The 24,581-nt window shown below is 47.5% G+C and overlaps 2 protein-coding genes across 4 annotated transcripts in view; one reads left to right on the plus strand and one right to left on the minus strand.

Moving 5' to 3' along the window:
• Positions 1–3,664: 3,664 nt before the first annotated feature.
• Positions 3,665–24,581, plus strand: part of PCBD2 (pterin-4 alpha-carbinolamine dehydratase 2) — a 60,384-nt gene continuing 39,467 nt past the window's right edge. The window contains exons 1-2 of one of the 3 annotated variants that reach the window (XM_053672737.1): positions 3,665–4,111; positions 11,633–11,764. In XM_053672737.1, the coding sequence (XP_053528712.1) occupies positions 4,028–4,111; positions 11,633–11,764 (216 nt within the window). In that variant the 5' untranslated portion in view covers positions 3,665–4,027. Of the gene's footprint in view, positions 4,112–5,975; positions 6,182–11,632; positions 11,765–24,581 lie in introns of those variants that run through there. The other 2 variants (XM_037138417.2, XM_037138418.2) reach the window with 2 other exon arrangements.
• On the minus strand, positions 8,147–8,575 carry LOC119044152 (60S ribosomal protein L29-like). Its single transcript, XM_037138385.2, has one exon. The coding sequence runs from the start codon at positions 8,573–8,575 to the stop codon at positions 8,147–8,149; it is 429 nt and encodes a 142-aa protein (XP_036994280.2).

Consider the following 24,581-nt stretch of genomic DNA (forward strand, 5'->3'; position numbering starts at 1 on the left):
TACATGATGATAAGTAGCTTTTATACTGATTGTTTGTAGTGTTTGAGAGAGTAGTTCATTTCACAAGGCACCCTAAATCCTATGGAAGTAGAACCTTAGATGAGTCTTCTCTGAGTTATATTGGATGAGAGTTTAAAACGTCATGTCTCGTGGACAGCTGTGGCTGGGGCAGTCACCGGCACAAGGGCTCCATGGCTCAGAACAGTCCCATTGCTATTTCCACTTTACGAAGGAGCAAACCAAGGTACAAAGAGGTTGAATGGCCTGCCGAGGTTACACACGTAGTAAGTTGATGAAGCTGGTATTTCAATTTTCATATGTATCTGTACTTAAAGTATAGGGAAAAAACTAGTAATTCTGTCTCTTACAATAACCAACCCTTGCATATTACTGTGTGTGTGCGCGCGCAAAGGGCTATTTTGAGTGCTTTACGTATCATTTCATTTGTCTGTACGATAGCCCCATGAGACTGGCACTACTACTTAATCTCATCTCACCGAAGAGAGAACAAGGCCCCAGATCACTTGCCCTTGGTTATGCAGGTTCCAGTGGGTGGACACAGCCCCAGACCCAAGCATTGTGGAATGGTGCCCTGCCCCGCCTCTGTGCCACGGCCTCTGAGATCATGGTATCTCTTGTGTTTCCCATAGATGTAGTGATAATACAGCTATAATGTAGCATTTTTTTCTTAAATGGTCAAGTATTTCATTGTTGCTAACAGTCTTCCTAACCATGGCTGTGTAACAGGCCTTTGAGTAGTTCAGCGTTGGTTACCTAACCTGTCTTCTGGATTTATGGAATATTCTCATTTTCTTGGGGGCAGATTCCCAGGGTGGGAGTTATTCTATTAGAGGTACAGGGATTTTCATGCCATTTGACATGTAATGGGGCCCCCGCTCTGTCTAGTTAGGGTGGGGGGATGAAAAAAGACCCCCAGGATGACCACCAGATCCAGGGCTTTGCTCTAACACTCAGCTGAGACCAGCTACACGGGGTCCCCCAGAGGAAAGTACGGCACAGGACTGGGCCTTGCGAGGTGAGGTTCAAGAGTAGAGACTGGGGAAGAGCTGGTGTTAGGGAAAGCACTGAGTGGTATAAAGTTTCTGTATCGAAACAGAGCAAGACGAGCTCCAAGGGTGTGTGGGTCCTCATGGCTAGCCAGTGTCCCCACAGCCCACGTCCTGCCCTGTCGTGCCCCAGCTGGACCCCTCCGTGTGGGCCTGTTCAACAAATCTATGGAGACAGAAAGTAGAGGACTGATTCCTAGGCCTGGAAGCAGAGGGAGGGAATGAGGAATGGCAGTAGGTACAAGGTTTTCAGGGGGAGATGAAACTTTCTAAAATTAGACTGTGATGGTTGTTTAACACTATGAATGTACTAAAGAACACTGAATTGTATACTTCATTTTATATTTTTAAAGGTTTCTTTTACTTATTTTTAGAGAGAGGGGAAGGGAGGGAGAAAGAAGGACACAAACATTTGTCAGTTGTCTCCGATACGCCCCCAACTGGGGACCTGGCCAGCAAGCCAGGCCTGTGTCCCGACCGGAATTGAACCTGCAACTTTTCACTTTGTGAAGGACAGTCAACCAACTGAGCCATGCCAATCAGGGATGAATTGTACACTTTAAACAGGCAGGTTACATGGTATGTGAATTATATCTCAATAGAGCTGTCGGAGGTGGCCACACGTAACCAGGTTCTTGGTGATCGGGATAAAGATTTGAACCGAACACCCAGAGTTTATTGCAGAGGCCACGCGGTTTCAGCAGAGTGAGGACCCCCTGTTGGTGAGGTGAAAGAGGGAGCCACGTGGTTTTGGCAGGGTGCGGACCCCCTCTTTCCCAGGTGAAAGGGAAAAGCCACACAGCTTTGCCAGAATGGAGATCCCTGCAGCCAGGTGAAGAAGAAAGACACATGCTTTTGGTGGAGTGCGGACTCCTGCAGCTTTGGTAGAAGAGGCCCACGAGGCTTTGGGGTGCCCCCTTTGGCTGCATGGCCTAGAAAGCAGGAGAGACTTTGACTGGAACTGGGTACAAAGGACTCTTGCCAGTGGACCATGAGAGGGTGCCACAGTACTTTGGATTAACTCGAGATCCTGCACAGTGACACAGCTGACGGTGCCAGCAGCCTGCAACACAGACGTGTGCTCTTTTCCTGATTTACGGTACCCGGAGTTGGGACAGTGGGAGAAGGGAGCGCTGTGTGGGTGTAGGTGTATACCCTAAAGGACTTTGCTATTTTAGTGGTGGCATTAGGCCTGAATAGCATTAAATAAACATTTTGTTTCCTTTTCACAAATCTCTGGCTTTAAGAGATGTCTTTCCAATTGGCGGTGGACAGAAGAGCCCAGTAGATTTTAGTATTTTGTTTTTGGGAGGGGCCCCTGTTGTATAGCAGTTTTCAGCATCCCTAGGTGGGCCAAATATTGTATTGCCCCTCCCTCGGACCTCTTGTTCGGTAACAGTTTCACAGGCCTCACACCTATCCGTTCATTTTCCAGTTCCCTATTTTCTTTAAGAAACTGTTTTTCTTTAAATTTATTAATGAGGAAGAGAAACATCAATGTGTGCTTGCCTCTCCTGCACCCCCTACTGGGGACTTGGCCCAAAACCCAGGCTTGTGCCCTGAGTGGGAATTGAACCGTGACCCTTTGCGTCACAGGTCAGCATTTAGTCCACTGAGACACACCAGCCAGGGCTCAGTTCTTACTTTAAAAAGCAAGTATGTGCATTTTTTTAAAATATTTTTTTAAGATTAAAAAAATTTTATTTATCTTTAGAGGGGAAGGGAAGGAGGGAGAGAAATACCAATGTATGTTTGCCTCTCATGTGTCCCCTGCTGGGAACTGGCCTGCAACCCAGACATGTGCCCTGACTGGGAATCAAATCTCGATCAATGCACTGAGCTACACCAGCCAGGGCAAGTGTGCATTTTTCATGATCTTAAACACTCAAGGTAAATATTGGAAATACAACCTTTAATTCCACCCCTAGTCTCTATCCACCTAAGGCAGAAAAACTATGGCATCTGAGATAAATGCCTTGAGACTGGTGGCATTTGGTTAGGGTCTCCAGTGAGATTCCTCCCTGAGTTTTCAAGTGGGCAAAAAGTGGGTTTGGGCTGTAAGTTTTAGTTTTAGGCTACTTTGAGGCCAAAAGGCTTTATTTTTTCCAAGTCTATATGAGAAGTAAAACTGCCAGTAACTAAGTTGAACTCACATGGCCTCATCCTTAAAAAAAAATGTATTGTTATATCCACTGCAAAACGGCTTATATTATAAATTTGCTTATTTAGTTAAGAAAACCCCACGTTTTCTTAACTAAAAACCACTGAATTTCATACTTTAAAGGGTGAATTTTGTTAAATGTGAATTACATCTCAAAACGACAAAAGGCAAAAAAAGATTATGTAGCAAATATAGATGAAGCAACTTGCCCCAGGGCCTTGGCAGCTAAGGAAGCACAAAGCAAGCTCAAATTTGAACCTAAGGCGCCGTAACCTATACGAGCCCCTGACCTGAATCAGGAAGGTTCGCTGGCCCCCCACGAACACTGGAGTGGTTCCCAGGCACCCACCCGCAGCTCATCTCTTCCTTCCCCTGCCCCCCACATGCCCCTGCCGACTGGACTGTTCGCCCCACCAACCTGGAGGGAGCCCAGCACCATCAGACGGTCCACGAGTGTCAACCCTAAGCGCCAAGGAAAGCCAACCGCCCCGGGGGTCGCTCACCTTCCACGCATAAGTGGGGCACCTCAGCACCCGGGCAAGAGAGACGCAGAAAACGGAGCAGAGCGGCCTCTGCGAGCGCGGGGCCTGCGGGGGGCCTGCAGGGCCGCGCCCCCTCGCTGCCCACAGACCTGGCCTCAAAGCTCCGGGGATCTTCCAGGGCCAGGCGCGCCTGGGCCTGCGCAGTGGGGCCGGGCTGTGCTGGCGGCCTGGTCCGCCGCCGAGAGCTGCCTGTGAACCGGGGCCGGGGTGGCGGGCGGCGGGCAGGCAGTGCGCCGGGCAGCTCTCGGCGGACCGCCATGGCGGTGGCTCTGGGGGCGCGGGGACTGACGCGGGGCTGGTTGGTGGCGCTGCGCAGTTGGGGTCCCGGCCTCGCGGCCATGGTGAGTGGGTGCCGAGGGCAGAGGGAGGTCCAGGCTTCGTGGTGCTGGCCGAGGGATGGGAGGGACCCGCCCCGAGCCGCCCAGGCCCAGGCCCAGGCCCGGGCCCCGGCCAGAAGTGGGACTTTGGCAGCCGCGCTGGTCGGACGAGCTGATCCGGGACTAGCGTGGCCACAGCATCCTCCAGTTTCCCTTGGCTTAAAAATCCTTTCGCAGTCTATGCAATTTCCAACAGAAAACGAACGGGGACGATTAAAAAAAATATATGTAGATGTAAAAATATTTGATGTTTAGGTCACTTGAAGTGACTGAAGGTACAGTTCGGTCCTCTAGGCTGTACACTCGGTGAGAGCAGGGACTGTCTTGGCCGCGGCGCGCTTGCTGTAAATGGGGTGACCGAATGTTAAGTTAACTAATTTGTTTTGGTGTTATTTTTGAGAAGTTAATAAGTTTTGCTTTTGGTGACACATGCATTCTTTCCGCTTACGAGGGGCGTCTGTCAGCTATCCTGCCTGAGAAGTTAAAGTTTTGGTGGTAAATGAACGAGTGAAAGTTTTAACGTGCAGCACCACCTAGTGGGAAAGTGTTGCATTAAGCTGATTTTATTTTAAGTTGCTTGTTGGAGTCCGTTTGGCAGTTTGCAGTTTTTTGATAGGGATGGAGGAAGATAATATATAAAAATATCTCAGGGATGGAGGAAGATAAGCCACTTGCTTTGGGGACGGTAAGGTGAGAACAGAAGCCGAGTGCTTACTTCCCCCTAGGCACGTCTCTAGGTGGAACTCTCATCCAGGGCTGGTGATTAAAATTCGGGTGTTGGGGAGAAATGACTAAACAGATACGATTTGAGGGGCAAACAGATACTATTTGAGGGGCTTCCCTGTGCCAGGCTCTATACTGGGTGCCTTTGCATTCAAGACCTCTTTAATGGAAGCCTTTCAAAAATCTCGTCAGGTCGCTACTGTAATGTCTCCCACGTAGACACGAGGATGCTGGTGTGCGGAGAGGCTCAGTGATTTGTTCAGGGTCCCACAGCTGAAAGTAACAGAGCGAGGCCTTAAATCAAGTTTATGCTCTTCAGAGGCTATTCTTTGCCCTGTCCCTACCCCTAATTCCTACAGAAAAAAATTCAGCCCACCACAAAGGGTTCTGCGTGGGACGTGTCTCCAGGGGGGGCCACTTCTGTGTGTAGACGAAGGGGTTGTGGCGGGCAGAGGAGAGAGCTGTGCTTGTTCCGCAGACTGACTGCAGGTGACCGGTGCGTTACCTACAATGCGCTCAGTCGTTTTCTTTGCGGCCACTCAGGGTGAGTGCAGATAGTTGTGTTTCTTTTCCAAAATACTCTGAGTTGACTTAAAATATTGAAGTGTTCAATAAGAATTTTATGTTATTATTTGTAGTGGGTCTTTGTGAAAAGTTTCAGAAACTGTCATTTTAAAGAATGAACAGATTTTGGTTCTTTGTAGCAAATGTTTTTTATAACAAGCCTTTGAATGTTTTTATCTAATTAGAGATATTTTCATTTTTCTTTTTTGTTATAGGTGAGGGTATCTGACCTAATAAAGAAGGGAAACTAGAAAATTGGCTCATTAGCATATTTTTTCCTCTTCATAGACTGTTGTTTTTTTTTATCTTTTTATCCTTTTATTATTTTTTAAATATTTCAGTTAGAGTCAATGTTCAATTTTATAGTAGTTTCAGGTGTACAGCATAGTGGTTAGACATTAATATAATTTACGCAGTGACCTACTCACTTGACACTGCTCATAGTTATTACAGCATTATTGACTACATATTCCCTTTGCTGTACCCTACATCCCTGTGACTGTTCTGTAACTACCAATTTGTACTTAATCCCTTCACCTTGTCACCCAGCCCCCCATCTCCCCTCCTATCTGGTAGCCGTCAGTTTGTTCTTTGTTATCTATGAGGCTGTTTCTGTTTTGTTTGCTTGCTCATTTTGTTCTTTAGATGCCAACACAAGTGAAATCATATGATATTTGCCTTTACATGTCTGACTTGTTTCACTCAGTGTAAAATACCCCCGGAGGTTCTTCCATGCTGCCATGAATGGTAAGATTTCATTTTTTATGGCTGAATAATATTCCATTGTATGTACCATATTTTGCCATGTATAATGTGCACTCATGTTTTTGGCCCAAACTTTCAGGAAAAAAAGCCCTTTTGTTTTAGTTTTTAATTCAATTTTTTATTTCTTTATACTTAGAAACAAAATTGATTATCATATTCCAGGGTATTATTTTGCGTACAGATATCATCATTGCTTTCTAGAGTTACACTTTTGATGCATAAGCATAAATAAAAGAATTAAAACCATTTATATAGATACTGAATTAGTACTAGCCACAAATAATACACATCCTTATTTTTCCCTCAAAAGTTTTGAGCAAAAAAGTGCACGTTATACATGGCAAAATACGGTATGTACCACAGCTTCTTAATCTAATTGTATATTGATGGGCACTTTGGTTGCTCCCATATCTTGGCTATTGTAAAGTAATGCTGCAGTGAAATAGGGGTGTGTATACCTTTTCAAATGTGTTTTGGATTTTTTGGATGAATATATCCAGAAGTTGAATTGAGGGTCATTAGTTAGTTCTGTTTTTAATGGTTTTCTACCGTGGCTGCACCAATTTGTAGTCCTACCAATCCCACCAGCAGTGCACGAGGGTGCCTTTCCTCCACAGCCTTGTTTGCACCTGTTGATTTATTGATGGTGGCCATTCTGACAGGTGTGAGGTGATAGCTCATTGTGGTTTTAATGTGCATTGTTGAGGATTTTTTGCATCTGTGTTCTTCAGGAATGTTGGCCTATAATTTTCTTTTTTGAAATGTCTTTGGTTTTGGAATCAGGGTAATGGTGTCCATGTAAAATGAGCTTTGGAGCCTTCCCTCCTTTTGAACTTTTTGGAATAATTTGAGGACAGATGTTAATTCTTCTTTGAATGTTTGGTAAAATTCACCTGTGAAACCATCTGATCCAGGACTTTTGTTTATTGGGACTGTGTTAATTACTGATTTAATTGGCAGTTATCAAGTCTGTTCAGAATTTCTTTTTCTCCTTGATTCGGTCTTGGAATATTGTATGTTTCTAGGAACTTGTCTGTTTCATCCAGGTTGTCCAATCTGTTGCCATGTGATTGTTCATAGTATTTTCTTAAAATCCTTTGTATTTCTTTGGTGTCAGTTTTCACTTCTCTTCTTTTATTTCTGATTTTATTTATTTGAGTCCTCTCTTTTTTTCTTGATGAGTCTGGTTAAAGGTTTATCAATTTTGTTTATCTTTTAAAAGAACGAGCTCTTGGTTTCATTGATCTATTTATTGTTTTTTTTTTTAGATTATTTCATTTAAGTCCATTTCCATCTTTATTATTTCCTTCCTTCTACTCACTTTGGGCTTTGTTGTTCTTTTTCTAGTTCTTTAGGTGTAACTTTAGGTTGTTTATTTGAGATTGTTCTGGTTCCCTGAGGCAGGCCTGTATTGCTATGAATTTCCCTCTTTGAACTGCTCTCACTGTGTCCCACAGATTTGGGGTGGTTGTGTTTTTATTTTCATTTGTCTCAGTGTATCTTTCGATTTCTTCTTTGTTCTCATTGTTGACCCATTCATTGTTTAGTAACGTATTGTTTAGCTTCCATGTGTGTGTTTTTTCATGAAACTTTTTCTAATTTTATACCATTAAAACTTGTTTTGTGACCTATATGTGTTCTATCCTGGAAATTTTTTAAAAGATTTTATTTATTTATCTTTAGAGGGGACGGGAAGGAGGGAGAGAGAGAAACATCAATGTGTGGTTGCCTCTCATGTGACCCTGCTGGGAACTGGCCTGTAACCCAGGCATGTGCCCTGACTCGGAATTGAACTGCGATCCTCTGGTTCTCAGGCCCTCGCTCAATCCACTGAGCTACACCAGCCAGAGCTGACTGTGTTACTGTTGAGCTCTCTGTTTTTGTTCATCAATATTTGCTTTATATATTTAGGTTCTCCTATTTTGGGTGCATGAATGTTAACAAGGGTTAAATCCTCTTCTTTGATTGATCTTGTATCATTATGAAATGCCTTTCTTTGTCTCTTATTACAGCTTTTGTTTTCAAGTCTACTCTTGTCTTGGTGATGTGGGCATAAGCATGTTTCCCAAGCTTGGGGTGAGCGATGTAGGCAAGGTGATTGAGCTTGTGGCTGCTGCCCTCCACGATCTTGGGCCTGACCTCCTTGGGCTTTACAAGGGCCTTGAGAGCCGCAGCGTGTGTGCTCATGACCTCAGTCTCTTGGGCCTGCATCTTCTTCAGGCCCTTCTTGAGCTTCTTGGCAAAGCACGTGTTACTCAGGAACTTGAGGTCTACCCTCTGAAGAGATGTGTGGTTTTGTGATTGGAGTTTCTCGATGCCCTTTCTGGACCATTTTTGAGATTCATTGTATGTGCTGTGGTTCTTGGACTTGGCCATGTCTCCACCGAAGCCTGTGGCTCCCGAAGCACCGTGGACCAGCAGAGAGAGTATAGTTGAGTCTGGATCACTGTTGGCACACCAGTGGGTGGGATCGACCCTCAGGTGCCCTGGCTGTGAGGATTGGTCACAACCACAGCGAATGAGCTGCTGTGCTGGGGGCTGACCCCATGGAGTGGGATTCACTCCAGGGTGCTCTTTTGCCTGCTGAGATCTTCCTTTGGGTGTGCCACACTCGCGGAGCTTTCTGGGTGGTGGTCTGTTGTGATCTGAAGCTGGCCACCAGGTGTGTTGTTGCCAAGGTCTCTTGGGAAGCGCTCCAGTGCAGACCCAGGTCAGCAGTTGCCTGTGACTGGCCTGGGCTACCTGGCAGGGGCTACAGAGCTCTCTGTGGTTGTTAGCTGCCTGTGCTGGACACTGCAGACTGAGGCTGGCTTCCACTGGCTCCAGACCCAGGGCAGCTCAGCAAAAGGCACAGGGCACTGTGAGGCTTGCCACTCCCTGCCAGCTGCTCAGTCACTGACGGAGCCTCGGGCAGTATGCAAGTTGTGTGAGGTGGGGTCTCAGGGAGTCAGCAGGGTGGGAAGAGTGGTGTTCACCAGGTTAATGCGAATTCTGAATGGCACCAGTGCCAAACTTGGGTCCATTCAGCTAGGGGCACACTGAGGCCAGAAGCCAGCCCCGGGGCCTGCAGACCTATGAGGACTTTTTCTTTGAGATTTTATGTATTTATTTTTAGAGAGGGGAAGAGAGGGAGAAGGGGCGGGAGAGAAACACTGCTTGGCTGCCTCTCCTCCTGAGGACCTGGCCTGCAACCCAGGCATGTGCCCGCACTGGGAACTGAACCAGCGAGCGACCTTTGGTTTGCAGGCCAGTGGCCAAACCACAGAGCCGCAGCAGCTAGGGCCCTTGGAGGCTTTTTAAGAAAATTGCAGCACGGTCTGGCTGCCACTGCGAAGTAGCCTCCGTTGGTCCTTGACGTGGGTGTGGTGCCGCCTCAGGCAGTCGTCTGCGGGGAGGGAGTGCAGTTCCCTAGGCCACTACAGAGTCACTTTTGGCTGTGTCGGGGGAGGGCTCGGCAAAGTGATGATGGTGCCCTTCAGCTGTGCAGGAGGAGAGCTCAACTTGGGCAAGGGTGGCAGTCCCTCTGGCCCTTACCCCGACGCCACACAACTCAGTTTCTTCCTGTATGTCTCTGGTGCCTCCCAAGCCACTGTCCCTTTGCAGGAGCCTGGGGTGAGGGCCTGTGAGCAAGTGAGTCTGTGCGTGGGCCCTTTAAGAGGAGGCCTGGGTCTCCAGCAGCCTTCAGCACCACCCAGGTGGACAGAATCCCCACTGATTTTCACAGCCAGGTTTTGTGGGGGGTCCTCTTTTTGACACTGCTGTGGGGCTGGGGAGGCCACTGTGAGGCTGGGACCCCTTGCTTCTTAGCGGGGGGCCTCTATAGCCAAGATATCCTCCCGATTCTCAACGGACACACGTGGGTGTGGGGTCAGCTTGGTTTGCGTCTTCACCTCTCTTACCAGTCTCATCGTGGCTTCTCTATATCCTTAGTTACAGGGCTTCTGTTTTGCTAGGTTGCAGATGGTTCTCTAGGTTGGTCGTTCTGTGATTTACTTATAATTTTCTTTTTTAATTTATTTACTTGTACTTTTATAGAGAGGGGAATGGAAGGAGAGAGGGAGAGAAATAGCAACGCGTGGTTGTGTCTCACATGTCCCCTGTTGGGGACCTGGCCTACAACCCGGGCATGTGCCCTGACTAGGACTCGAACCATCAACCCTTTGGTTTGCAAGCCCGAGCTCAATCCACTGAGCCACACCAGCCAGGGCAACTTGTAATTTTGATGTGATTGTGGGAGGAAGGGAACACAGTGCTCACCTACCCCGCCATCTTGACCGGAATTTCTAGAATAAGTTGTCTCAGAGAAAGTCTCCTGCCTGTCCTCTTACATTAATGCCAGTGATAAAGGTTTTAGGATTTCTGAAACGGGAATGAGTTGCAGGTTCATGGTGGAGCATCCGGCTCAGCCCCCTGTTGCCCTTGGATGGAGAACTCTCACGTTAGCTTATTCTTTCTGGGTGACTGTCCCACTGTCACCTGAGCCTACAGTAGCCCTGCAGATTACAGGTAGGGCAGGAGGTTTGGGATGGCGCTTACGCCAGAATGAGAACAAAATTCTTCTGACTTTTACTGGAGTGCCTTCTCTTCTCTCTCTGGCCATGGTGCTTGGAGTTCTTTCAGTTGAAAAACAAGTAGTACGGGAGGCGCGGGCCTCTAAACGAGCAGCACGCTGGCTTTGGGAACTTCCTGGGCAGTGGGAGCAGGAGCGAGGCGGACAGTGCACACCGGTGCTTGGGACTGGGCAGCGCTCTGGCCAGACTGGGGGGAGGGCTTACTGGGGCCCCGAGGAAACGCACTCGGCTGAAGTAAAGGCTTTTTACCTGTAGTCCAGAGGGTGTGTGGACCCCCCAGAAGTTATTATCAAAATCCCATGTAAATATGCATTCGGCTTTTTTCCTCTCTGGGGTTAGTTTTCATCATACCTGAAAGGGATAGTGAACCCAGATAATTAAGTCCCACGTCAGCAAGCCGTGAAGGCTACGAGGTTTTGTGGGACCATCTGAAGAGCACTAGACCAGGAGTTTAGAGCCCTGGGTCCTAATCCTGGTCCCGCCAGTGGACTTGGCAGGGTTCCTTGGGTAGGCATGTCCCCTTCAGTTGCTGAGGAACTGGAATGCTGGCCATCGTTAGTGGGTATCGGCCAGGTGGCCAGTGGTCATGGCCAACCTCAGTTGTGGCTGTAAGACACCAGAGAAGCGTGAGACAGCGGCCAGCGTCAGTGAGACACTGCCCCGTGCAGGCAGCTAATGTGTGTAGAGCCAGCCTTGTTTTTGTTTGTGTCTTGAGAACTTTGTATTTTGAGACCAAAGGAACCAAAGAAGGTTAGAAATTGTTGCCTTTACGACTTTTTGTACATCTTTAATAAGGAAAAGAATTATGAGTAAATTTAGCTAATCCTCTATATTTCACATATTGAATGTGTTATTTTCACAGTCAGCAGATGCTCACTTGTTGACAGCAGAGGAGAAGAGCCAAGCTATACTTGACCTTAAAGCAGCAGGATGGATGAAATTACAAGAGAGAGATGCCATCTACAAAGAGTTCTCCTTCAAAAACTTCAATCAGGTAACCGTTGTATACTCTTGCTAGTACCGTGGTCTGTTTTCGTCCCCTTAGGTGGTGACTTCCTAATACTGCTGGTTGTCTGATCTCACGTGGATCGAAACCCTCTTCTGTGAGGATTCAGCCCTTGTTGACATTTGATATCACCCAGCCCAGGGAGTGACTCTCACTTAGCTCTAGTGGAAGAGGGTGTTTTATCATTTGGAAAATCAAATTCTGAAACCACTCTTGCTTTGATTTGGTGCTGGTGAGGCGATTTGGTTTCCTTTTAAATTTTAAGTAACGTGATAAGAGAGAGTGAGTTTATGTTTATCAGAAGGGAGCATGAATAACAACAGTTGAGAAACACACACCGACTTGACTGATTTCTCCTGATCTTCTTGGACAGTTGTCAAATTTTCTTTCTCTAGTTGTATTTCTGTCTCAGTCATCTCCTAAGCTGCACCCTGGTCTCTGATTGGCTCCTCTCCCCCAAGCCCATAGCCAGCCCTGGCAGCTTTTCTTAAAAGCCGATCTCCAGGTGGAGACTCAGCCTTAACAAGGTAACTGTTCCATTAGGGCGCCACCCTGTTTAGAGAGTCATCTCCCATGACTTCCTTGCAGTTCTTACTCCATTACGTGTGTATAAGGTGAGTGCTTTTGACTCTTTTGTGTTTGTTCAGTCAGTTTGGTAATCCTCTGGACAGATTTGTTGTTTTATTTATATTAGGTGTCAGCATCTAGAAGGCAGAGGCCATGTTTGCCTAAATAACTCTCTATTGTACCTAACGCAGTTCTGCATACAAACAGGCATTTGATAAATGCAGACACTGATCGTAGTGTTTGCTTATTTCTGGAAGGGTGTGTGAGGACCAGATTTCCACCCAAGAAAGCTCCGACATGTTTTCCCAGTAAATGCCATTGGCTCCACTGAGCTGCGTGCCTTGTTCTGCTCTCCGTCCATCTGGCTGCCCGCCTTCGGCTGTGAGTCTCCAACTCCCCTGGAAACCTGGACCAAGCCGACGGCCTGTCACTGCTGCCCCATGTGCTCAGAAGCTCTTGTCAGGGGCTTAGCGCTCTGTGGCTGGTGGCAGGGAATCCCATTGGTACAGTAAGTTCACGCATAAGCTGTAGGTAGCGTTTTCCAAGCTTATTAAAATTCTTACATGCATACAGCCTGACTTCTTTAAGCCTGGGCTAATTTATTGGGCTTGAACATGTGGCTTAAAGTACTTGGGTAGCGTTGCCTTGGGCTCTGCCCATGAGTCAGTCGTCCGGCCACACTCTAACTTGGTGCCATGGTGACTTCGGAAATGGGAGGGAAGGGAAGATGTCCAGGACAGCATCGGATTAGCTAGTCTTTTTCTCGTCACTTCAGCCAGTTTATAAGAGAAAGAGGCAGGTGACAGGAAAATCAGCTGATGTGTTTGGAGAACCAGCGCTGAGTTTATGCCCTAGAGTTGTGTTTCCAGCCGGGCTCCTGCGACCTCTGCGCGCGTAGTGGCCTATCATGGCAGTTGATGCCCTGACAGCTGTCACTTCCCACCAGGCAAAGACTATCAGGAACATACCGTCGGTTGAACAAGTTGGGCTCACTGCTTGGCGAGACGAGGGAGAACACACACCGTGGGGAGCTGCGAGGCATCTCAGGGCGATGCCGCAGGCTTAGTGCAGGGTCGGGGCTGGTGTTAGTGGTTCGGGAGAGTGTAGGGGCTTCGCTGTCAACATCAGAAACATTAAAACCTGTAGAGAATTTTTGTGAGTTTACTTCAGCCAAACTGAGGACAATTGCTGGGAAGCAAGAACTCAAGCGATTGAGAAAATGCTCTAGAGAATGGCAGTTCTGCCCCTGCTTTGTACATTCTATCAAAAGGGAGGAAGTAGGTGGGTCGCATGAAATCCCGTGAGAATAGATTAGGGAGTCGGGAGGAAGCGAAGCAGGGAAACTTCTGGGATTGGATACAAGGAAAGATGATAGACAAAAAGTTTTTTTACATTGCTGGGTTCAGAATAGTCAGCAGTCAACAGTTAACCAATAACAATGAGGGGATTTGTCCTCTGTGCTCTGGTGCAGAGTCTGTGCTTTGAGGGGCCCAGAACAAAGAAGTTACTTTGACAGTCCAAAGGTGTGTTATCATAGATACAAAGAGACAGTAGACAGGCTTAATTAAGGTAAAGATTGACTTTTGTTAGGGAAGATTCTAGCCTAGGACTTAAACTGCTTTCAGTCAGTTAGTTTTCATTTTAGACCAGCCTTTGTGCTTACTGCAGGTCTCTGAGTTAATAAGGCCGCTGTGCGGGCCTCCCCTGGGCTTGGCAGGCTGAGCATGTAGCCAGCCCCCTTTTTGTCCGCAGATGGATGCTGTCAAAATGTGGGCAACTCTATAATTCAGTATGTTTTCCCCTTAAATTGGGGAAGTGCTTTTATAAAGAATTTTAAAATTTAAGTATAGTTGGTATGCAATATTATCTTAGTTATATTAAGTTCAGGTATACATATAACTCAGTGTTTTAATAAATTTTACCTATAGGAAGAAGGGACTAAAGTGGAAATGAGTAAAAACCGTAGTTACTCGTGAGCTGGGGGTGGGTGGGTCATCGTTTGTCCATGCTCAGATGTCACTACAGGTCTTATTTTTGTCTTAATTTGCTAGAGGCGATCTGGTCACCTCCAGTGTAGTGTAGGACTTGACCAGGCAGATGCAGAAGTTGGAGGTGACACGTGGCCCAGCACCCCACTCGGGACTCCTGCAGCTTTCTCTGAGGGGTCTGCTGGGTCCTGGTGGCATCGGGAAAAGCGGTGTGTGCTCCGCAGAGTGGTGTTGCCTCACATTAATGTTTACAGTCAACGCCAAGGCCCAGGGGACGGCCCAGGCCAGCTCCTGGGGGTCAGGGCTGTTTTTCTCAGAATCAGTGTTTAGAGTGGTGACCCTCTGCACTGGCAGATCCTCCCTTATGTTGCACTTAGGGTAGAAACTCTGTTTTTTAAAATTATAAAACAGTAACATAAAACATTAAAGTAGGCTGATAAATAAAAAGATTTCCCATTGTAACTACTTTCACCTTTTTTACTATTCTCTTTTCTTCATAGGTCCAGTTGTTTACAATGTGGCAATTGTACATGCAGTTAAATTTTTAAAAAATTAGTTTTTTACTGTAAAAGTAATATTCATGAACTCAGTGGGTATTTATTAAGCATTTTCCCTGTGCCAGGCACTACAAGCTCATGTCTACAGCTCCCATCCGAGGGGAAAGGGGGACAGAGCGCAAGTGAGTAGACAGCATGGTTTTGGGCAGTGATGAGTGTCATGAAGGAGATTACAGTTGGCTTTGCCGTGGAGTGGATGGAGTGGTCTGGCAAGGCCCCTTTAGGGAGGGGACATCTGAGGCCTGAATAACGTGATGGCGCTCAGCATGTGAAGACCCAGAGAAAGAGCCTTCCGGCAAGTCCGGAAGTACAAGATTCCTGAAGCAGGCATGATCTTGGCATGACCGAGGGAGAGCCGGGAGGCTGGTGTTCTTGAGGACAGGAAGGGGACGGGGCTGGTGGGAGATGAGGCTGTGGAGAGGGAGAGGCGAGCGCACTGAAGCCTTGTAAACGTGGTGAGGAGTTTGGATTTTCTTCTGTGCAAGAAAGCGATTGGAGGATTTCCAGCAGAGAAGTACTGTGATTTGTGTATGTTTAAAAAGATCACTCTGGGGGCTCTGCTGAGAATAGACAGTCAGAGGGCCATATTGCATGGGTTGCCATTGCAGCAGGCTAGGCAAGAGGTGATGGGAGACTGGAGGGAGCAGTTCCCCACGTATTCTGGAGTTGGAACAATTGTGACTTCCTGTTAGAGCGCATGTGGGGAGGGTCAAAGGTGACCCTAAGGTTTTAGATCAAGCTGTAGGGTGGAGGGTGGTCCCGTTGGTGTTACTCACTGAGCTGGGGAAGACGGTGTGGAGGGCAGGGCAGGGAGTTGAGAACCCCGTTTTGTACACATTAGGTTTGAGGTACGTGTCAGTCACCCAGGTAGCTCTCGGGTCAGCAGGTGGAGACTGTGAGGTTGGCGTGCAGGCTGGAGGCACCAGTCTGAGAGTTGTCGAGGGGATGGTTGTGAGAGCACAGTCCTGGACCAGCAGGGGGTGGGCAGGTGGAGGTGTGGGGCACGGTGTGTCCCTTGGAGTCGGAGAGAAGGCAAAGTGGGTGTGCGTGGCTGGAGTGGGTTGCTGTGTTTGCCTCCAGAAGGAGAGAGAATTCTCTCCTGATTTTCCAGTGAGGTCATCAGTTGAGAACGAGCAGGCGTGAGAGGGAGCGTTGGAGAGCTGGAAAGGCAGGGAGAGGAGCGGAAAAGTTCTCTCGGACGTGGAGATGGTGACAGTGAACCGACTGAGGAAATGTGGCCATTTGCTGGTGGTTCTCAGTGTCATTGGAGGTATGGTCAGACATTTATTTTTTAAGATTTTATTTATTCTTTAGAAGGAAAGGGAAGGAGAGAGGGAGAGACATATCAGTGTATGGTTGCCTCTCATGCGACCCTCACCTGCTGGGAACTGGCCTGCAACCCAGGCATGTGCCCTGACTGGGACTCCAACTGCCATCCTTTGGTTCGAAGGCCCTCACTCAATCTGCTGAGCTACACCAGCCAGGGCTGTGGTCAGACATTTAAAGTGAAGGTTTTGAGTGTTTTGTCTAGCCGTGTTCAGCTGCTTGGGCACAGGCCTGGAGCAGGTACTGAGCTGGGCTTAACAAGAGGCTGAACTTTTGCCAGATGAGTGCAGTGGAGGAACACAGGGCAAGAGAGGTTGAAACGTTGGACCATGGAGTCTAACCTGCTGAGGAGGGCGGGGCAGCTGTGATTTGGAGACAGGCCCTGGAAGGGTGGGAGTGTCATTTCCTGTAACCTTTTTGGAGGGCAGTTGGCAAAGTCTGTCAGCTTTTATAATGCACATACCCATTGTCCTAATCTAGAAATTGATCTAAATTTAGTCCTGCATGAGTGACAAACGGATATGTGAGGACATCTGTTACAGCTCTGGGGGCCTGTAATTTTGCGTTGGGGCAGGCATTTCCATGTGCACACACACCCCTGGGGACACCATGCCTCCCTCGCTGCAGCTCCAACCCTGGCCACGGGCAGGCGGCCGGGAGGCCCACTGTGCTCTGTGTACTCCTGGCTGCACGGCACCCGTTCTGGCCTCAGCTCTGTAAACCAGAGGGAGCCGCTGTCAGAACTGGTCCCCACCCTTGAGAAAGTTCAGCCCACACTGGGTGGTGGTAGCATATATATTTTTAAATCTTTGCAGAACATATAGATAAAAAACATGTTGTGTTTCATTTGTTCCCTAGATCATGAACACTTTTCAGTTCTTTAGTAGTCTTTTCATCTTACCTACAGTAAATCTGCAGGAGTAATCTACACTTGGTTGGGTGTTACGGTATTTAAATGGTTTGCTTATGTCGTGTGTGTAAAATGGTATCACAAGTTTGCTTTAGAATTCATTTCTTTTATTACTGTAGAAAATGAACCATACATTTTAGAAACATTTTCAGTGATCATGGATGAAAAACCTGTTGCTCAAAGCTTTTGGGTTATTTTAGATTTACCAGCAAAGTACATATGAACTTTTTTCTCTTTGAGGTTTTATTCCAGGCTATAATTAGTTCCAAATAGTCCACATGCATTTGATAGCTCAGGTGGGTGCATATACCGGGAGAATATAAATGCAAAAGTTCCCCAGGAATTCTAACTGTGTGGGTGGCTGAAGTGGCCGTGGGCTTCGTCCCCTGCCTCCCCTCGGCGGGCAGTGCGGTGGTGACGCGGAGGCTCTGCAGACAGTCAGAACCTGGCAGCGCCAGCACGCCAGGCAGGAAGTTCCGTCCTGGGGGCGCTTGGACTCGGGTGGGGTTGGTATTTGTAAAGGAGTTGTGCACTGTGCGTGTGTGCGTGAGTGTGGACATAGGGAGTGGTTTCTGAGTGACATACAAACTTACTCTTAGGTGTTTGGCGACTGCAGGTATTTGTCTGCATTGAAAGAAGAAAATGTCAGAAGTGCGAGTGTCCCATAAAGACAAATATTACGCGTTTTCATGTGTGGGAACAAGTGGGAAGCTTACCAAATCAGAGGAAACTTTAAGCTATTCAGTGAGTGCACAAGGGGAGGCTTTGGAACCCAGGAGGCAGCAACTGCAGGTGCCAGCAGGTGGAGCCCTCCAGGGCAGGAGTCCAGACCCACCCGAGGCAACACCACCTTCCCTGGAAGGCTGGCCCCATTCTCGCTCTGGATGCCTGGCCCACCCTTGTTCAGCATGGAAATATTAGCTTAATATGAGGAATAGGTGAGCAGTCGTGGCGGGGCACCTGGCCTGGTTTGCTGCTTTTTGGGTAAATGAAGAACTCTGGGTGGAGGATGTGAGTTTCCAGGTGGTAACGGAGAACACTTGCGATTCAGAAGCGGACTGAGCTTCGTGAGAAAGAACCGAGACGCCCTGCCCTCCTTCCTGGAGGCTCCTGGCTCTTGTCCGTCCTTTCTCAGGCGGGCCTGCCTGCAGGGCATGCAGTGTTGTTAGATGGAATGGTATGAAATGGCTGATATTCGGCCAGTTTTGACTTGCTGTGTGTGGTTTAGTCTGATAGCCCGTCAAAGTGCAGTGTCTGTTGCAGAGCAAGGCCCAAGCTTTATTTAGCACATACCTTCTTCATCACATTTTGGCTGTTGTAACTGCTGGGGTGGGAGGAGAGTTTTAGAGCTGGTGGGGGGAAGGGGCCTTCTGAAGGCCAAGGCCGTGGTGGTGGTGGCAGTGATGGTGGTGGGGTGGTCTGTGCATCCAGCAGCGGGAGCACCGTATGCGAGTTGGGGGTTTGTACAATGTTTTTCTGCCTGTGCCCAGAGCTGCTGCTGTGGAGCAGTTGGAAGTTGCTGCTGCTGACTTTCTTTGTAAATGTGTTTTAGTGAGGAAGTTGATAGTAGGCTACAGTTAGCACCTTGAAACCCCAAGTGAGGTCAGAGGCTTGATGATACTAGGAGATAACTGCTGAGGGAAACATCAGTCCCCTGCAGGACGTGGTGGAGGTCTCAACAGCTCTTACTAGGAATGAATCAGTTCAGGTTTTATTGTGTATTGCTGTGCACCAAAGCTGCCAAGCACATCCGAATTATGAATCAGAAATGCAATAATATAAGTGTCACATCTGAGCACTCTTGAAAGCAAAAACTCACTCTGCCTGGTGAGGGAAGGGATGTGCTCCCTGAGAGGATGGTCCCCAGGCTTAGGCAGTGCATAGGTCAGAAGGTGTCTGTGTTTTGCTTTGAAAGTATAGGCTGATGTCTGTGTTGGGAGCCAGGAAAAGTGAGAACTTGGATTGTTATCACACACAGTAACCTGCGCTTAGCACATGTCCACTGTAACCACAGCAACCTAGAAACCTGAGAAAGTGTCCGCAGTGGTTGTCATGTATGGAGACTGGAGACACTCAGCATTTTAGCAAACTTTACCTGAGGTATGAGAAGCAATTAGAAAGGCCTGGGTGGTGTGTCCATGTTGGCGTTCACTTTGGAGTTACTCTAGTGTCCCTGTCTGGCTGGGGCCCCACATCTATGCCAGACCTGCCTGTTGGGTTGCCCAGCACTAGTGGGGGCCCACTCTCCTTGGCATTGCCTGGAAATAGGTTGTACCCAAGTGAAACAAAACAGGGTGAGAGGTGGGGACAGGCCCATGCTCACCTCATCGATGGGGGCGGGGACATCAGTGTTGGTGTTCACCTCCATGGAGGAATTAGAGTCAGAAATGCTGTTGTGGGAGCCTTGCTTCTGCCATTTAGGTTACAGAGCGGGTTTGGACCTGATGTGTGTTTGTGAAAACACGTGCATTAGATAGATGAGGGGAAATGTAAAACAGGTGTCAAAAATGCAAATAGGACACCGCACGGCAGTGGGGAAATGCTGCGGTCGTTACACCGCCTTTAATAAAAATGGACTTTTAACTGCATCGTTTTTTCTTAGTCATATAGTAAATCTTCTGTTTACAGAACTTAGCCTGAGTATTTTGTAAAAGTCAAACAGCCAAGAAATATAATTTCCTCAACAGTCTTTGTCTTGCCCTTTTACAGATGGTGTAAAATCGGGTGTGTAAAAAATAGAATGCAGTTTGAGCTGACGTGAAAGGTATTTCAGATTTATGCTTTGCAGATGATATTGGTATGATTAATGCATTCGTTGCTTTTTTTATTACTTTTCACAGATAATGCACATGATGCATGAAAAATGTGGGTTTAAATCTTTGCCAGGTTTAGACTGTGAATATCAACAGATGTTATCATATAAGTACTATAATCATTATAAAATAAAAAATTTGTCATGAAATGCATTGACATAAATTTCGTTTATGTAAATTGCCTTCATTAGCGTAAAACCTTAGTGTGGCTGTTAGGGTTTGTGAAGCACTTTAGATGAGATTAACTTGGTATAATGTGGTCACAAATGGGTTGCTTTAAATTCAACTGACAAGAAAATAACACTCAGAAGTGAGGAAATTGCCGAGGCGTTTGTTTTCAGCCTGCGTTGCTGGTACTGCTTAAACAGGTTGGACGTGAATGAACAACAATGGACTGGCTGGCTCAGTAATTACAGACAATAATTTAAAGGAGACTTTAAATAACTTAAAAGTGTTTTGGTCCTGTGCTTTTCTGCTCTGTGTCTGGTTTTCCTTGGTGTGCCGGCCCCTTGCTTCAGCGCGGCCACTGTCAAGAGTGTTCAGGTTTGCACAGCAAGTGCTGTTGGTGGGGTTTTGGTGCGTTACGGCTGTGACATAGAGACTTGCACTGGCTGTTTTAAATTATTGATGTTGCCCTGGCTGGGTAGTCGGTTAGAGTGTTGTGCTGATAAGCCAAAGGGTGTGTGTTTCACCCCAGGTCAAGGCCCAAACAAAAATCAACTGATGAATATGTAAATAAGCAGAACAACAAATCAATGTTTCTCTTTCTCTCTCCCTCCCTCTCTGTCTCTAGAAATCAATTAAAAAAATTGAGTATTGGGTCCTGATGGAGTGGCCTTATCAGCTTCAACTCCTCCCAGCAGCCAATGCAGTGTGGCACTACGTTTCTGTGGCAGGGTCATGACCAGTTGCCCTCTGTCCGCAGGAATGACTCGGCGCCCCTGCCCCCAGGGTGGACAGGCTGGCGAGGGTCTTCTTCCCCGTCGCAGAGCTCCCCGTGTCCCGCTCTCTTTTCTACATCCTTTAAAACAAAACAAAGCAGTACATCCTCTCCCCTGGTTTGCAGACAATTTACCATCACATTGCTCTTCCGATCTGGACTGGAACGGGCCATTCTGACTAATTCACTGAATTTTACAGGACACCCAACCAGACTGAGATCATGGGATTGCCCGAGGTTGCCCTGGGGCGCGTCACACTCCGTAGGTGCCAGACTCACATCTGTGGTTCCTACGGCAACTTTTCAATAGTCTGCTGCGATGAAAGGTATTTTTGGTTTTTTCCTAGGAGGTATCTTACTTTCCAAGGGCTACCTGTTGGATTACTCTTCTGTTGTAAATGGGTTTGAGAAAGGGATTAGTCACCAGCTAAAATGAAGCCGTACTTGTTTAGGAGTAACCCAGGCATCATTGCTGAGCACTCAGAAGTCATTTAATTGTATCATTAAAATCAATCCCATCGTACGGGGTGGGGTGGGCTGGGATGGGAGAAACAGACAGAAAACTGTACTTGAAAAATAATTAAATTAAAAAAATCAATCCCATCAAAACAACAAACACCACTAATGTATTTGTTTGCTTCTGGGCTTTCAGTTGGCAAGGCAGGATTGTGGCCTTCTCCCATATTGTTCATCAAACTGACTTCTTGTGACCTGTTCTTGTCATTGAATCCCTGGCTGCGGACAAGTACTGGGCGCCTGGAGCAGAACCAGTCAGGGCTGAGCTGGGGGCCTTGTGGTCTCTCCACTGAGAGCTGGTAATCCCGGTTCTGCAGGATCAGTAGGCAGTGAGATCCCGGAGCTGACAGCCACTGAGGGGCTAGCACTGCTCTGGGCCCCACGCGCAGAATGAGGAAGATGCAGAAGAAGGGTGTGATTCCGTTTCTGCCCAGAAGGGCTCCCAGTGTTGTTGGGGAGGTGGCGCGTCTGAATTGTACGGGATAGTTGATTTTTAAAATTGCTCTCTTAGCCAGGTGCTAATGTGCGAAATAGTAACAAGCTGAGGGAAGTGTGTTTCCAGGATGGCTGCCTGGACAAAGGGGGGTTTTGAGTTGGTCCTTGAAGGTCTGGTAAGTTGTGTTTTGTTTTTTTTTTAGGAAAAGAACTAAGGGAGAGGTCAGCAGGTGGCATAGGTCACAGGCAGGGAAGAAGAGGGCACGTTGGGCTGGTAATTAACGTGTTGGGGATGTGAGGCTGCTCAGACTGGTTCGGTGACCGGGCTGAAGCCTGGCAGCCAGGGCCCCTGTGCTCTCTCTGGGTTCGGTGTCGCCTCGAGTTTAGAGTCTAAGAGCCAGCTCTGGTGTTTCTGTCCTGCCTCCAACTTGCCTGCTTCTCTCAGCAGTACCACTGTCCTCTCAAGTACCCAGACCTGAAACTGAAGACACCTTGGTCACCAGTCACCAAGAACTGGTCAGTCTTTGTTTTTTTTTTTTTTTTTAAATTTATTTTTTTAAATTGATTATGCTGTTACAGTTGTTCTATTCCCCCCTTCATTCCCCTCCACCCTGCCCCCCCATCCCCACCATCACCCCCCTTTAGTTTATGTCCATGTGTCTCAAGTCCTTTAGGTTCTATATTTCCCATGCTATTCTTGCCCCCCCCCATCTATTTTCTATCTACTGTCTATGCTACTTATTTTCTGTACCTTCTCCCCCCATCTCCTCCTCCCACTCCCCTGTTGCTAACCCTCCTTGAGATCTTCATTTCTATGTTTCCACTCCTGATCTAGCTGTCCTTTTAGTTTGCTTTCATTTTAGGTATGGTTGTTAATAACTGTGAGCTTGTTGTTCTTTCACTGTTCATGTTTCTTTAACTTCTTTTTTTTAGATAAGTCCCTTTAACATTTCATATAATAAAGGCTTGGTGATGATGAACTCCTTGAATTTGATCTTATCTGAGAAGCACCTTATCTGTCCTTCCATTCTAAATGAAAGTTTTGCTGGATAGAGCAATCTTGGTTGTAGGTCTTTGGATTTCATGACTTGGAATATTTCTTTCCAGCCCCTTCTTGCCTGTAAGGTCTCTTTTGAGAAATCTGCTGACAGTCTGATGGGGACTCCTTTGTAGGTGACTGTCCCCTTAGCTCTTGCTGCTTCTAGGATTCTCTCCTTCATTTTAATTTTGGCTAATGTAATTATGATATGCCTTGGTGTGTTTCTTCTTGAGTCCAAATTTTTTGGTACTCTCTGAGCTTCTTGGATTTCTTGGAAGTCTATTTCCTTTGCCAGATTGGGGAAATTTTCTTTTATTATTTGTTCAAATAATTTTTCCACTGGTGGTTGTGTCTTTCCCCCTTCTGGTACCCCTATAATTTGGATATTGGAGCGTTTAAAGATGTCCTGGAGGTTCCTAAGACTCTCCTCATTTCTTTGAATTCTTGCTCCTTGACTCTTTTCTGTTTGGCCATTATTTGCTTTCTTCTGGTCCACTCCATTGATTTGAGTCCCAGTTTCCTTTTCATCTCTATGGGTTTCCTGTGGAATTCCATTCATTTCCCTTAATTTAGCCTTCATATGTTTCTCTAATTTGTGGCTATAATCAACTAGATCTGTGAGGATCCTGATGACCAGTGTTTTAAACTGTGCGTCTGAGAGTTTTGCTATTTCTTCGTTGCTTAGATTTATCTCTGGGGCTTTGAGGTCTTCCTGCGACATTTTTGGTCTGTTCTGGCCCTTTAAATGTGAGAGCGGCGCCTTGGACTCCCAGGTCGCTGGGTTGTGACGCTGTAGGTGGGGGCGTGGTCAGAGCGGGGAAATGGCGGCGCCCTCTACTGCCGCACGCCACGGGGACCGCCGGGCCGGTCCAACCGCCCACTCCCTCGCCTGTCCGCTCACCTGCAGACAGGTGACCGCAGTCAACACGCAGCACCGCCTCCCCACTGTCTCCTCAGCAGTCGCTCACCCGGTGGGTTGCTCGGTCGCTCGCTAGGTCCAATCCTGCGTTTGAAACCTGTGCGTCTGGATTCGCGCGTCTGGATTCCGCGCCTGGGTTCGTCCGAACGGAGTCCTCCTGTGCAACCCCTCACGAGATGCCGGTTTAGCCCCTTACCGGTCGGGCTGAAGAATTTGTTGTTAACGGACTTCCGAAAAGTTCAATTTTCCGTGTTCTGGTTGTGTTTTCTGATGCTAATATTTAGTTGTCCCTAAACTTGGTTGTGTGAGAAGGCACGGCACACCCACCTATACCTCCATCTTGGCAGAAGTCTCAGTCTTTGTTTAGTGTCTTTCACCAAGACTGCTTCCAGTCTGGTGCACCGCTCGCCCCAGAATTGCTGTAGGAGTTTCCCACCAGCTTTTCACCTGTGGGTCCTGTCTGCTGCCAGTGGCCTGCAGGCTGCTTTGTAGTGACTAAGTTGGTCTCCGCTCAGAAAAATCCCACTTCTTTCTTATTACGTCTTGTGAGATACGTCTTCTCAGGGATTTTCAAAGCTGCCCACAACATGGCCCTAATTCTGCTTCTTGTTACTTCCCTACAAGAGGCCTCTTTACTCTGAGAGATCAGAACTGTAAGATGCCTGAGGGGGGTCACCCAGTCCTTCCCTCACTGGAGAAGTGGGGCAACCAAGGCTCAGACAGGGGAAGCCCAGAACATTGGTGACCACCATGTTGGAGCTGCACCCCAGGCACCCAGCATCTCGAGTCTGCTCT

The sequence above is a fragment of the Artibeus jamaicensis genome, unplaced genomic scaffold (genome assembly GCF_021234435.1).
Source record: "Artibeus jamaicensis isolate MK-2021 breed Jamaican fruit bat unplaced genomic scaffold, CSHL_Jam_final contig_786, whole genome shotgun sequence".
In the NCBI taxonomy this organism is placed as follows: Eukaryota; Metazoa; Chordata; class Mammalia; order Chiroptera; family Phyllostomidae; genus Artibeus; species Artibeus jamaicensis.